Source organism: Miscanthus floridulus, chromosome 9 (genome assembly GCF_019320115.1).
Source record: "Miscanthus floridulus cultivar M001 chromosome 9, ASM1932011v1, whole genome shotgun sequence".
Classification (NCBI taxonomy): domain Eukaryota; kingdom Viridiplantae; phylum Streptophyta; class Magnoliopsida; order Poales; family Poaceae; genus Miscanthus; species Miscanthus floridulus.
The window spans coordinates 99,921,538-99,935,851 of record NC_089588.1 but is presented as its reverse complement, the minus strand read 5'-3'; the positions used below and the strand labels follow the sequence as shown (position 1 = coordinate 99,935,851).

General features: G+C 45.8%; 1 protein-coding gene across 1 annotated transcript; it reads right to left on the bottom strand.

Annotated features, from left to right (window-relative positions):
- Positions 1 to 11,104: 11,104 nt before the first annotated feature.
- LOC136480397 (DNA (cytosine-5)-methyltransferase DRM2-like) lies at positions 11,105 to 13,349 on the bottom strand. The gene is made up of 4 exons (XM_066477951.1): positions 13,214 to 13,349; positions 12,994 to 13,037; positions 12,063 to 12,146; positions 11,105 to 11,869 (listed from the first exon to the last, which is right to left on the bottom strand). The coding sequence occupies exons 1-4, from the start codon at positions 13,347 to 13,349 to the stop codon at positions 11,105 to 11,107; spliced, it is 1,029 nt and encodes a 342-aa protein (XP_066334048.1).
- Between the last annotated feature and the right edge of the window lie 965 nt (positions 13,350 to 14,314).

Sequence of the window (14,314 nt, the reverse complement as noted above, 5' to 3'; positions counted from 1 at the left end):
AGATGAGTTTAGTTGGGGTAATCGTTGGATCACAACAGACGTCTCTGATACCCTGACTATTGCGAGAAGTCGCTCTGCGCGCAACTGTAGACTGGTTTGGACAATTGGTTGAGTGGCGAATTCTTCCAAGGTTGTTTAACTCTATGTGATTATAGTTACTCACGTATAACTCGTATATAGGTACGATCCCTTTTTATTTTCCCAAACAAATTAAATAAGTAGGAAATTGCATAAAAAATATATATACTAGAAGAATATCATGCTCGTTGCTGCGAGAATCGCAGATGAAATCATACTACTTATATTTACTTATATTGAAGAATATGCATGTTAGTGAATGATGTAGCACTTTATGTAGAGTATGTTAATGATGATATATGTGGTTTGTTGATGTAAATAGCTTGAATAAAGACATAATTGCATGTGCCAGTGGAGATTGAAAATATAAGAGTTAAATGCACCAGAGGTCCATAAACTTGTATGGGTGTTTCAATTAGGTCTATCAACTCTAAAAGTGAATTTCTATGTCCATAAACTTTTAAAGTTATTCACCATAGGTCCATACCCCTCCACATATACATCATATGCTAACGTGTCGTGCCACATGTGCGTCTTCCCTCTTCTTTTCCCTCTCCCACTCGGTCTCTCGGACACATTTCATCGAGCAGGTCCTGGGCGACCTTGAGCTCGCGCACGCCTCGATTCTCATGCTCCGTTTCCACCAGCGACTTCAACTGCTTGTTTGCTTGTCGTCGACACCTGGATGCAGGCTCATGATTGAATGCAGCAGCAGCAGTGTCGCGATGGCGTTGACGTGCAACGCCCAAGCGAGTGCGAGTTCCTCTGAAAATGCGCCAAGGTCATCCTTGCCGGCAGTCGGCATGCAGGACAAGTGGACAACGTCGGCCGCGCCATGGCCGCCGAGCTCGACCTGGACGCGGGCTACACCCCCTGCGAGGTGGTGAACTACGCCATGAACAAGCTAAAGATGATGGAGCGAACAATGTTGGAGTGCGCAGCGGAGGTGATCTCAGCGCTCAACAATAGCTACTGACTGAGCAAGGAGATGTTCCTGGCTCAGCCAGAGCTCTAGTTCATTGTCTTCTCCTCCATCAACAATGCATGCGTCCCAGGCATGCAGTACGTATTGACTAAGGCCAATGAAAACATAAGATATTTTGTGGAACACGTAATTAATTTTATTAGTCCAAATCTACTACGGGGTAGTATACGAGTTATAACACACGACAGCAGTGCACGGCGTCCTCCGTTCTCTTCATCGCCGTGCATGACATGACCTCACCACCTCTCATGAGCCATGTTCTTGTTCGACAGTCTGCGGTCGGCACTCGGCAGCCACCCTGAGTGACTGCACACAGCACACCATGGCGCGCCACAGGTGCCTGACGTGCTGTACAACAACATGGCCTCCCTCCGCCGGTCAGCCCCCCTAGATGAAGATGCGTGGGGCAGGGGTGATAAGGACACGCCTACGATGCCCGAAAATTTGCTCAATCTTTCACGGTGCCAAAATATTAATAATTAATATAATCTGAATTTTTGTATGAACAGGTCGCTGCAACAATCTCTGTTAAGCACTACGGGAAACAGATCCTTTGCCGAGTGCAACTCTCTTTGCCGAGGGCTAAAAGTCGGGCACTCGGCAAAGAGCTATTTTGCCGAGTGCCGCACTCGGCAACGATATACACTCGACAAAGAAGGCTTTGCCGAGTGTCAGACACTCGGCAAAGGCCCTTTTTGCCGAGTGTCAGGCACTCGGCAAACCCTGGCGCTCGGAAAAAGCGGCGTCAGGTAACGGCCACTGCCTGCCGTCTAGGTTTGCCGAGTGCCAGCGGGTAGGCACTCAGCAAACCACTTCTTTGCCGAGTGCCAGACCCTGACACTCGGCAAAGAATAACGGCAAACTATTTTTTTCTACTTTTGAACTCCAAAATTTTTCTCGAGTCCTCCTACAGTACATGAGACTCCATGTTAAAATTTGGAATATTTTTATGGCTTTTTACTATATTTAGTTAATTTATTTCATTTAATTGATTTTTTTGGAAAACGCAAATTTGAACTGCACGTGCATCGAATAATGGAATTTAATGATTTAAAAAATGATATTCATGGTATTGAGTGTAGTGTGAGGCCGTATCCAGGAACGGACCCGAAATTTCGAACATCTTGTTCCCGAAATATGACCACGAACTTGTGGACGAATTGTTTTTAAATTCTATAAAATGCAAACGAAGTCCGAAAATTATGAAACTTGTCGAGATATCATGATATCGTATGTGGACGATGTGATAAAAATTTGAGAAGGTTTGGTGCACGTTATCACGTACGATGCTTACAAACCAGGACATCTCCACATGCTTAAAAACTTGTTGAGAATTTTTTTTAAAATGTTTGCTGAGTGCCTCTCCGCCTGGCACTCGACAAAGTGGTATTTTTTTTAAAAAATGATGCAGTGTGGTTTAGGGTTTAGATTTCAAAAAAAAGGAAAACACGTTTGCCGAGTGCCCCGATCTGGCACTCGGCAAACCGGCCTCCTCTGCCGAGTGCCAGATCGGGGCACTCGGCAAACGGCCCATCCACTTAGACAAACCGGCCTCCCTCCCTCCCACACACGCACACACGCGCACCGCCGTCCCGCCCCGCCCCGCGCCGCGCCAGCCGGCCCACCGTCCCGCCCCGCCCCGCCCGCGCACGGCAATGCGCCCCCGCCAGCGTGCCCCCACCGCCTTCGCCCGCCCCGCCCGCCCCACCCCGCCGACGCGCCCCCGCCGCTCCACCACCCGCGCACGGCGGCGTGCCCCCGCCAACGTGCCCCCACCGCCTTCGCCCGCCGGCCCGCCCACACCGGCGTGCCTCCGTCGGCCGCCCCGAACACCGCGGCCCACCGGCGCCCCCCGCCCCATGCCCACCGCTCCAACCCCGCGGCCTACGCCCCGGCCCTCTCGGCACGACCCCGGCCATCCTCGGCGCACCCTCGACCGCCGCAGCCATCCTCTCCCCGTCCCCGACGTGCCTCGGCCAGCCCCGACGCCCCAATGCCCTCCCAGCCCCCGACACCATAGGTGAGTAGTAGAGTAGCAGTGGTAGTATGTTTTAGTAGAAGTAGAGTTCGGTAGAGTAGTAGTAGTAGGTGGTTGTGGTGGTGATAGTAGTAGTACAGTAGGTGGTTGTGGTGGTAGTAGTAGTAGTAATAGGTGGTGGTGGTGGTGGTGGATGAATGTGACTTGGCAATGATATGTTGAATTGAATGCATATGTATATGTGGTTGTCGTCCATCATGCCGTATGTTCTTTTTTTTGCAGAGAAGAGCCGGAGTATCTCGGCGACCCCAATCGTCTTCCTCGCCGCTACGGGTCTGCCTGCACCGCGTCGCCTCACCACTGCACCGACCTGCCATGGCCTCGCTAGCCTGACTCCACCGCCACCCTAGGTATAACCCCTCTTTCCATATCATGGTCGTAGATCGCGTAACCCAGTTAGGCGTCTCCCGTTCGAAAGAGATACGGTTGGAGGTATGCAGATCTTTGCATATCTACGACCATATCTGTTTTGGATTGTCCACGTTTTTTGGACAGCCCGCGGATGCATAGATGGGTTAGTTTTCATGGCCTGTTCCGATCCGAGATAGAGTTTTGGCATCACCTCCCTGTTGTTCTCCGGATACGCACTCTTCTTTGGCAGGACGCGTATCTGGAGAACAGCGGGGAGGTGCTACCGAAATTCTGTCTCGGATAGGAGTAGAGCATGGAGACTAACCTCATCTACTCATCCACGGGTGGGATTAGGACCTATCCTCACCTATTAGATAGTAGGAACACCATGTAGATGCAATTGATGGTTACTTTGCTCGGTGATACATATGTTAGAGGATGGATGATCGTCAGTGGATGTACACGGGCCGGAGAAGTCAGAGTGATTACACCAATGAATGGATGAACAAGACCAATGCTTTCTTGAACAGTGCATTTGGCAAGGCTGCTAAAGGACATTGCCTAGTTTTGTATCCCTGTAGCAAATGTGGAAACAGGAGAAGGGTAAACAAGGTGGAAATGGGTAAACATCTTGTGAAGAATGGATTTACGCCGGACTACACCCGGTGGGTCCACCATGGTGGAGCCCATCGTATGAGAGAGGAGGTGGTGAGACCACGGGTGGAGGCTTTTGATGCTGATGCTGGGGTAGCAGACATGTTACATGACTTTCACCAAGGACAGTTCGATGAGGGACGTGAGAAGGAGGAGATGGAGGCAGCCGCACAGGCGTTCTATGACATGATGGACTCGGCACAGAAACCCCTTCACGATCGGTCAATGGTGTCTCAACTAGATGCCATTGGATTCTTAATGGGGTTGAAGTCCGAGTTAAACTTGAGTCGAGAAGGCTTCGATAAGATGTTGGCCGTGATTAGCACTCTGCTTCTGGAGGGCCACATTCTGCCAAAGAGCATGTACGAGTCACAGAAACTCCTTCGTGCACTTAAGATGTCGTATGAGTAGATACATGCTTGTCTGAAGGGGTGCGTCCTATTTAGGAAAGAACACGAGCATGCAAAGTTTTGTCCAAAGTGTAAATCCTCCAGGTACCTAGAGGTAGACTCTGATGATGGCTAGAAGAGGCAACTTACTATCCTCGTGAAAATCCTACGGTACCTTCCGTTCCTACCGAGGATCCAACGGCTATACATGACCGAGGAATCCGCAAAACAGATGACATGGCATAAAAATGGCAAACGATATAATCCTGACAAGATGGTACATCCATCCAATGGTGAAGCTTGGATCCACTTTAATGACCAACATCGTGACAAAGCAGATAAGGCTCGTAATGTACGTGTTGCACTGGCAATAGATGGGTTCAATCCTTATGGAATGATGACTGCCCCATACACATGTTGGCCCATCTTCGTTATCCCCCTTAATCTCCCCCCCCCCCCCGGTGTCTCCTTTCAACAACATAATGTATTCTTGTCGTTGATAATTCTTGGACACCTAGGGAGTAATATGAGTGTGTTCATGGAGCCCATGTTTGATGAATTGGTCCATGCTTGGGACGAAGGGGTATGGACATACGATCGAGCTACAAAGACAACCTTTAAAATGCATGTTTGGTACCACTGCTCCCTGCATGACTTCCTGGCGTATGGGATATTCTACGCCTGGTGTGTTCACGGGAAGTTCCCATGCCCAATATGCAAGGAAGGTTGGAGGTTCATTTGGTTGCAGAAGGGTGGTAAGTATTCGTCGTTCGACAGACATCGTCAATTCCTACCTCTTGACCATCCATTTAGACAAGACATCAAGAACTTTACAAAAGGCGTCAAAGTGACAAACCCTGCACTGCGGATGATGACTGGTGCCGAGGTTCATGCTCAGATAGATGCTCTCGTGCCCAATGAAGAAGGTGATTTTGTGGGATATGGTGAGCAACATATGTGGACTCATATCTCGGGCATGATGAGGCTCCCCTATTTCGATGACCTTCTTCTGCCACATAACATTGATGTAATGCACACTGAAAAGAATGTCGTCGAGGCACTTTGGGCAACACTCATGGACACTAAAAAGTCTAAGGACAACCCTAAGTCTAGAGTGGACCTGGCAACGTTGTGCAATAGACCAAATCAAGAGATGCAGCCTCCTAGTTGTGGCAAGACCTAGAGAAGGCCTAAGGCTAATTTCATCTTGAAAAAGGACCAAAGGAGGGAAGTACTTGAATGGATCCAGACGCTAATGTTCCCTGTTGGGTATGTAGCGAATCTAAAGAGGGGAGCGAACTTAGGCACTCTGCGAGTCAACGGGATGAAGAGTCACGACTACCACATATGGATTGAGCGGCTTCTTCCGGCGATGGTTCGAGGCTATGTCCCGGAGCATGTCTGGCAAGTGCTGGCAGAGTTGAGATACTTATTCCGCTAGCTTTGTGCCAAGGAGCTCTCTCGGACCGTCATTGATGACTTGGAAAAAGCGGCACCCGTGTTGCTATGTAAGTTGGAGAAGATCTTTCCACCCGGCTTCTTCTTGCCGATGCAGCATTTGATTGTGCACCTCCCGTATGAGGCACGGATGGGGGGGCCATGCAGGACCGTTGGTGCTATCCAATCAAGAGATGTTTGAAGACTCTTCACAAAAAATGTAGAAATAAAGCCAAAATTGAGGCTTCCATTGCAGAGACATACATTCTAGAGGAGGTGTCGAACTTCATAGAGAAATACTACACTGAGAACCTTCCTAGCGTTTATAATCCACCCCCTTGTTACAATGCTGGCGAAAATGAATCGAACCTCAGCCTTTTCCAAGGGCAACTCGGAAGTGCAACTTGTAATTATGTTTTGTTCATTTTTGCACCTATTTCTAATTATGTCTTGTTTTTCTTTTTTATTGCAGGTGATTGAACAAAGATGGCGGGTGACCATCATAGGTTCATGAACTCGATTTACCAAAGACCACGCCGGTTGTAGGAGGAGGCGGAGGGGGCGACAGAGGGATCAAACAGGAGGAGCAGGAGGACTGCCAGCCGTAGGAGGGGCCATCTCCTCCCACGCCACGTGAGGAGGAGGTGGCGCCCGTGGATGAGTAGGACGAGGAGCTGGTTCAGCAGATGGACGAGGAGGAGGGGCCACACGAGGACGAGTCTCCTCCCACGTCGTGGGAGGCGGCAGGCACGGGTTCTGCTTCCTCCGACTCCTCTTCAAGTGTCTACTTGCGAGGTCCCGCGAGCCTCCCACAGGTTCCGCTTCCTCACCAACGCCCAGTGATTCGCCCCGAAGGGCAAAAGTAAGTAACTTTATATGTTATCACCACTACTTCATATAATATAATGAAAAAAACTAATAATTTTTCTTAATCACTTGTGCAGGAACTGGGTGGTTGTGTCGGGTGGTAGCGCACGGCTAGTCAACGACATCCTAGGTCTTCTGTGTAGGAAACACTTCACCAGCATTGTCACGTACGCATCAAAGACGGAGCCGGCCTACTTGTTTGACCACTACGCCATCGCCCCCGATGCGGAGTACCACAACAAGGCGGCGCGGGTGAAGGCAGAGTTTTGGGTAAGTCTCCCTCGCACAACATTGATCAATATGTCGCATTCATTGGACTTTTCTTGAAATAATGAATGGATACATCGCTTTTGTATGCAGATTTATTACAGATGCGAAGAGGGATTTGAGGCCAGGGTGGAGCAAGTGACTACCAAAGCCTGTAAAAAACTCGTCACCGACATGCATCATGAGGTGCGCATCCAGGCCATCGTAACCTACTACGAGTCGAAGCTTGGAGAGAGGAAAACCAAGAAAGACGCAAGAGAGATGCAGCTGACCCGGGAGCAGTACCTTGAGGTAAATGAAGAACATCAATATTGATTTGTTTTGAGATTAAGTTGGTTTAATTTGATCTTCTTATATGTCCAATACTTGATGACGTGTAGATGATTCCCTGGTGGTGCCAAGCGTATCCCGAGTGCTGGGCTATGATGGTGGAGAGGTGGTTCACGGAGGAGTACCTCAAGATGCACAGGGATGCCCGAGACCATCGTTTGCAGATGCAAGGTCCAGCACACCATCAAGGCAGCCGCAGCCTCGCCGGATACAAACAAGCATGGGTACGCGAATTCATTTATCTATTGTGACGCACAGTTCTGCCTGATTTCTAATCATCGTGCTGTCTTTCTCGCAGTCGACGTCACATAGTGGCCAGGCTTGCTCAGACTTCCCGGCATGGTGTATGGCCCACAAGGGCAAGGCGACGTCCGACGTCTCCTTCAACCTGGAGGACCCGCCCGAGGCATACACGAACCCGAGCGTCCACTCCCGCATTAGTGAGTACACAGAGGTGGCGAGGTCGCTCCATGGGCCAGACCATGATCCGAGCACCCAGGACTTCGATGGAGAGGCCGCCATGAGGGCGGGGCAAGGCAAGAAGCATGGGTGGTTCTGGCTTAGTGACGGCGTCATCGACACGGCCTCTACTCCCTCTCTCTCCTAGATCCGAGCACGAAGCACGAGCGAGAGCTCGGCCATTTGTACACGACTGACCGCTGCACAGCACCGGGTCGATGTACTCGAGGTTATTCCTGTTTTACTCATCATACATTGATCTTTACACACCTTAATTAGCTTTGCATTACTGAAACATTGGAGTGAAATATTGCAGGTCCGGCTGGAACAAGAAATAAGGCAACGTCAGGAGCTGGAGGTCGTGCAGTAGAGGATGGCGGCCCAGCTGGAGGCCGAACGGGCCGGGCGGTAGGCCCAGGCGCACAGGCTGATGGACATTACGGAGTTCCTACAAGGGCTTGGGCAACATGTGGGCTTCTCTCTGCCAGCTGGGCTGTTGGTTCCACCTCCACCTCCATGTCCTGCAGCTGCAGTTACTCCTGTGAGTATGAAAGTTTTTTTACTTTCGCTTGTGCTTTGCTTGTATGGCCTCTACCTTCCTAGATTAGCTATACAAATAATCTTGTCTCACATGTAATCTTTTCTTCTTTGTGCAGTCTCCATCTGACGGTGGTTCGAATAATCCACCTCATGCACCTCCGAATAATGGAGCTGGACCTTCACCACAATCGTAATGGCCGAGATGAGTGCACGTTGTATTTTTTTCATTTGTTGTTCACTTGGTGATGGACTTGTGATATACTTGTGATGCACTTATGGACTTTGATGGACTTGTGGATTTATTTGGATGGACTTGAGCACTTATTATTATATATGTGATATATATTGTGATGGATGTGATATGCGCGGATGGATGTGTGAACGGATGAGATATATATCTGATGGATGAGATATATATGTGATGAATGAGATATATATGTGATGGATGAGATATATATGTGATATATGTTTGTATGAATTTATTTGTCACGATGGAATGTAAAAATAAAATAAAAATTGTCGTTTTGGGTCACTTTGTCGAGTGTTGCACTCGGCAAAGGACCTCGTTGCCCAGTGCCATGGTCACAGCACTCGGCAAAGCTGGAAAAATGGGAGCTCGGAAAACCATTTTCTAGCTTTGCCGAGTGCCATGACCATGGTACTCGGCAAAGAATTTTTTTAAAAAAAAATTCAAACTTTGCCGAGTGCCGGCCAGAGAGCACTCGACAAAGAAATTTTTTTAAAAAAAAATCAAACTTTGCCAAGCGCCGGCTAGGGGGCACTTGGCAAAGAATTTTTAGAAAAAAAATAAAACATCTTTGCTGAGTGCCGGCCAGAGGGCACTCGGCAAAGAAATTTTTAAAAAAAATTCAAACTTTGCCGAGCGCCGACCAGGGGGCACTCGGCAAAGAATTTTTAGAAAAAAAATAAAACATCTTTGTCGAGTGCCGGCTAGAGGGCACTCCGGCAAAGAAATTTTTAAAAAAAAAAATTCAAACTTTGCCGAGCGCCGGTCAGGGGGCACTCGGCAAAGAATTTTTAGAAAAAAAAATAAAACATCTTTGCCAAGGGCCGAATAGAGGGCACTCGGCAAAGAAATTTTTTTAAAAAAAAATTAAAAATCTTTGCCGAGCGCCTGCAGGGTTTGCACTCGGCAAAACGACTGTCAACGGGGCCGGCGCCGTGACGGTCTCTTTTCTTTGCCGAGTGCCTCCGGGGCTCTCGGCAAAGCCTTTGCTGAATGCTCGATGAAAGACACTCGGCAAAGAGGGCTTTGCCGATCAATTTTTTGCCGTATGTTCTTTGCCGAGTGCCGCACTCGGTAAAGGCTTTGCCGAGTGCAATTTGGCCTTTGCCGAGTGCCTCAGGCACTCGGTAAAGAACCTGAATCCAGTAGTGAAGCTAGCACAGGTAGTCCGCAAGTTACAGAGTACAAGCAGGTCATCCTCAAATCAGATATATCAACACCAATTAAATTAGAAGTGTGCCTCGTGACTAGATTAGTCAAATCCTAACAGCCAGCAGTAATGTCTCACGGAGCCGATATAATCCCAATCACAAAAGATGCAGCAAGAGACCAATACTGAACTCAACTCAAGAAGTACGTATACATATATATGATGAATTGGACAATAACAGTAACGACTGAGTAGCACAAATAATCCAAATAATTCCTTTGGCCAAACAAACATGAGCAGCAGTATTATTAATAATAAAGGGATCAGCTTACAAGAGATGTTGTAATCCAAATCCTAGGATAATCCTTCCACCCGCAGCCACGATGAACCACGATCAGAAGATGGGGAACTCCAAGAATTCCAAGCGACGCACTCAAGCCGTAGCAGCATGATCACGCACTCCACGCAGATCCACAAGCACTACACCACAACATCAAGATTAGTGATGGACGGTCTGACGCTAAAAGCGGCTACAGCGATAGACAATCTGACGCTAAAAAGTTATAGCGTCAGACTTCTACAGACGCTGTAAGTCCTATCGCTAAAAATCTTTAGCGTCAGACAGTACTTTTAGCGTTAGACAGTCTGCTGCCCTGAATATTTATAGCGACAGATTGTCCATTGCTACTTTTTAGCGACAGATAGTCCATTGCTACTTTTTAGCGACAGACTGTGCGATGGTACATATGGTTTTAGCGACAGACAATCCAACGAGACAGTTTTAAATGATTAAAAAAATAAAAATTAATCCATCAACAATTGTCCACAATAATACAAATGTCACTACACAACTAAGAACAAACATACACTAGTGAATGGCGCGCGCCATCGCGCGCCTACACATATATTGTATATTACACATGCTGATGTTTCCAAAGAGCTTATGCATATTTATATTACACATGGTACTGATGGTACTACTTGTTTTACTTGTAGCTAAAGTAATACAGTTTATAGTACATGGCCTATATAATACACAAACAAGAGGCCTAACAGGTTTGTGTTGACCTGTTGCAAAAGTAGATATGTAGTTACTGAGCTTTGCAATTGGCGGTCTTTGTTTCAGGTTTGGAACTCCCAAGTCTTGGCCTACATTGTTTAGGACATATATCAGGATGAGGACATAGACAGCCTGGAAATCTATGTATATATGACAGCCTGGAAATCTATGTGGAAATCTCTGGGAAGAAGCTATAAATTCAAAAGTGTATAAATATGTTATGAAGGCCTACATAAAAGTACATATGCATTTTTAAGAAAGTATGTAAGCAACAGTATCAACTTGAAATGAATTTCCTAGAGATCGATACCTCTCTGTCCTGCTGATACCTCTGGTGTGATCCTTCGGAAAGCCGAGTAGAAACTCCATCTCATCAGGCTCTAGAGGAGCAACCTTGTTTAAGCCAACCCAAGCGAGATTCCATTTCCTACACTCCTCCAACACCAACTTCTGAACTCTTGGAGGAGGTGGATCTGAACTGTTTGTAAGGGTTACACGAATCTTCTCTAACAGTTTTGCACTAGACACACAAGTCTGGAGGCAATTGAACTGTTGTCTTGGGTCCCATGATGGCCACCACCTCTTGGTACGAGGAAATGCTGCGGATATTGTCCTTGGAGGTTTAGGGAGGAGAGGTGACCTGTTCTCAAGTGGCAAATTGTGTATATAACCTCTTTTCCTGGCAGCAGCACAAAAGTACTTTGAGTCCACAAACTCCGGCTGAATATCATACAAGAATCTTGATATGATAGTCCAGACACCTTTTGGAGCAAGAGCAACATTCTCGTAGTAGAAGTATGGTGGACCCATAGCTTGTGAAGGTAGATCTCTGTTCACTGGTCTTGGCCACTGATCTGGCAAGCTAAATCCAACCATTGGATTTGGGAGCGGCATGGGTTCATCAGCGCTACCATCTAATGGGCCTCTACTTCCCTGTGCTTGACCTCCATATCTCTTTCTCTTTTTTTTGTTCCCATCCATGAACCTTCCCTTGTTTATCCCTCCATAGGAATTATCCTGCAGTATTGCAAACATAGTTCCATTATCAGACCATTAAATTAGAACTAAATCTTATTGCAGACTTGTATGGATAGTTCACCTAAGACGAACCTCAAGGTTGGAAATTGATGTTTATTTTGCTCAGGAATCTAAAGGCAAACAGAGGAGCATGGAACAAAGGTTTAGAGAGCACACCGCATCTAGTAATAGCCAGTGCAGCCTCGTCTTCAGGAAACCCCATTTTCACTAAGGAATCAATTTTGTCATCCTTATGTGACATCTCATGTAAGAAATCCTGTGAAGAAAGCACATAAAAGCACTGAGAATACAGTTGACAAGCTACATAAACTAGCATTGCAATTACCTTCTCCAAAGGACAAAAACAACAATTCTTGTAATGTGTTAAAAAATGGGAAGTATCATACCTATGGACAAGTTAGGAAAACAATTAGCTTTTTAACTGAGAAAAACAAATGTAATGTGTAAAAAATGATCGATTTGCACAAGTATCAAAAAAGGAAATAGATTATAATTTATAACCCATAACTGAAGGGGGTTTTTTCGTGAATTAAAACAGTAGGAGAGAGTGGTATTACAGGGAGGAGGGGGTACAACAAACTTAAGTACAAAGAAATGAATGTCAGATACAAAATAAGAAATTCATCATTAACGACCCACCCACAATTTTGCAATTTCATTTGTTAGTCCATGGTGGCGTCTTCTTCAAGAATGTCACTAACACGAGAGTTCTAATCATACGCATAAGATGAAATGCAATAGTTCCAAGTTTATGATTGACACAACTTTCTTGCTTACCGTCTTACCGATACGATTTTCTTACAAAATTAAGGATTTTGGTTTCATGGGAACTTGTTTTCTTACAAAATTAAGGATTTAACAAAACCACCAGAGCAATAATCCATTTGACATACCAGTGATTCGTTATGGCTTAGAGAAAGGAAAGCAGCAATGTTGCTAACTGAAATTAACAAAAACATAGCAAGGCAATATCACCTTAATCCCAATCAGACTTATCTTTTTACCATATATGGAGAAGCACACCAGTAAAATGTGTTCTTTTACAATTTATATGTGATGTTACATTACATGATGTGACACCTAATTAGCATAGGGACACTTACCATAGCTTCACGTGCAGTAAACTGTAGCACCTGAACCACAATTCCTGAACAAAGATGAAGATGGTTAATTTTCATATAAGTAGAAGATTGTGTCAGGTTCATTAGAGAGCCTGGCCTCCATATTCAGAGTAATTTCATAGCATTTCACGAGTCACCACATCCCACTTGTCGGAGCAAAATTGTTGCCTAACAATGTTTCTGAGGACATTTGTTGCCTAACTTTCCCAGTTTATGTTCTCAGGTTTATCAATAAGCAAGGATTGAGGTATAAGAACCACAAAGTGACCTAGAGTATTTCCTAAGCAATAGTATCCCACAGAAGGAAGCCTTTTGATCACTGAAGGAAGCATAAACATGTTGGTAAGCTAATTAACATGTGGAAAAATAAACCCAAGAGCAACACTAATTATATCTTCACAGCCTTCTCTTTTCAGGTTTCCTATTTAATCACTAAAAAGTATGTTGATTCAGCCAAAGGGGAGGTCATCAGATCCATGCAAGAAGAAAGATCCACGCAAGAAGAAAGGGGAGGCTTCAAGGGAGGGCTGAGGACATGCAATTACCTCGCAGTATGACAAACTAGCCTCCACTTGGGGTTTATAAAATTTCAGATCCAAGCATCTGTCAGGTTTATAAAATTTTAGTGAATTAAATACTCATGTGTGCATACCATCTTCGGTACAATATAAGGTTAACTTAGAGCCTAAAATCTGAGATGAACTGAATGGGAGAACATAGGTTCATGTCACTTCCTAATTTAGTTGGCTTACCTTATCAATTTATTTCTCGAAATGGAACACAGATCCAACCAACCTAAACCAAAATATAAATTGTGTCAAGGGCATTAGCACATATGTATGCAATACAGAACAGAGCTGGCATGGACAAAGGCGATGACAAATATAAGTGTACACGTAAAGCTGTTTTGCATTCCATTGGAGTTGCAGGCTAGACAAAGGTAATATATCTCATATTTTCAAGTGTTATATAACTGAGGGGAAAGCTATAAAAACTCTGTATTTGTAGATGCCTGGCTAGTGAGCAGAGAAACAGACCTATGTACTGTTGTGGGTAGGTTGTGCACCTTTGCCATAGACATATTTTGTATATAAAGAAACCAGATTTCACAAAGCATGTAAGTTTGGATTCATACCACAGATCTAACTTCCACTCAACAAAGGATGGTAAAGAAATCATGGCATCCCACGTATAAAATCTAGGAACATAATACAAATAACATAAGTACATATGTGCGGCTTAGGTGTGAAATCACACCAACTTTCTAAGGGCCAAACTCTTGAAGCACATAGGCAAGGAAAAA

Excerpts from the sequence above, each read along its gene's own strand:
- LOC136480397 (XM_066477951.1), bottom strand. The coding sequence starts at position 13,349 with ATGTTTATGCTTCCTTCAGTGATCAAAAGGCTTCCTTCTGTGGGATAC. Across the intron at positions 12,147-12,993 it reads TTACTGCACGTGAAGCTATG|GATTTCTTACATGAGATGTC; the intron begins GTAAGTGTCCCT and ends CTTTCTTCACAG. Across the intron at positions 11,870-12,062 it reads CTGAAGACGAGGCTGCACTG|GATAATTCCTATGGAGGGAT; the intron begins GCTATTACTAGA and ends GCAATACTGCAG.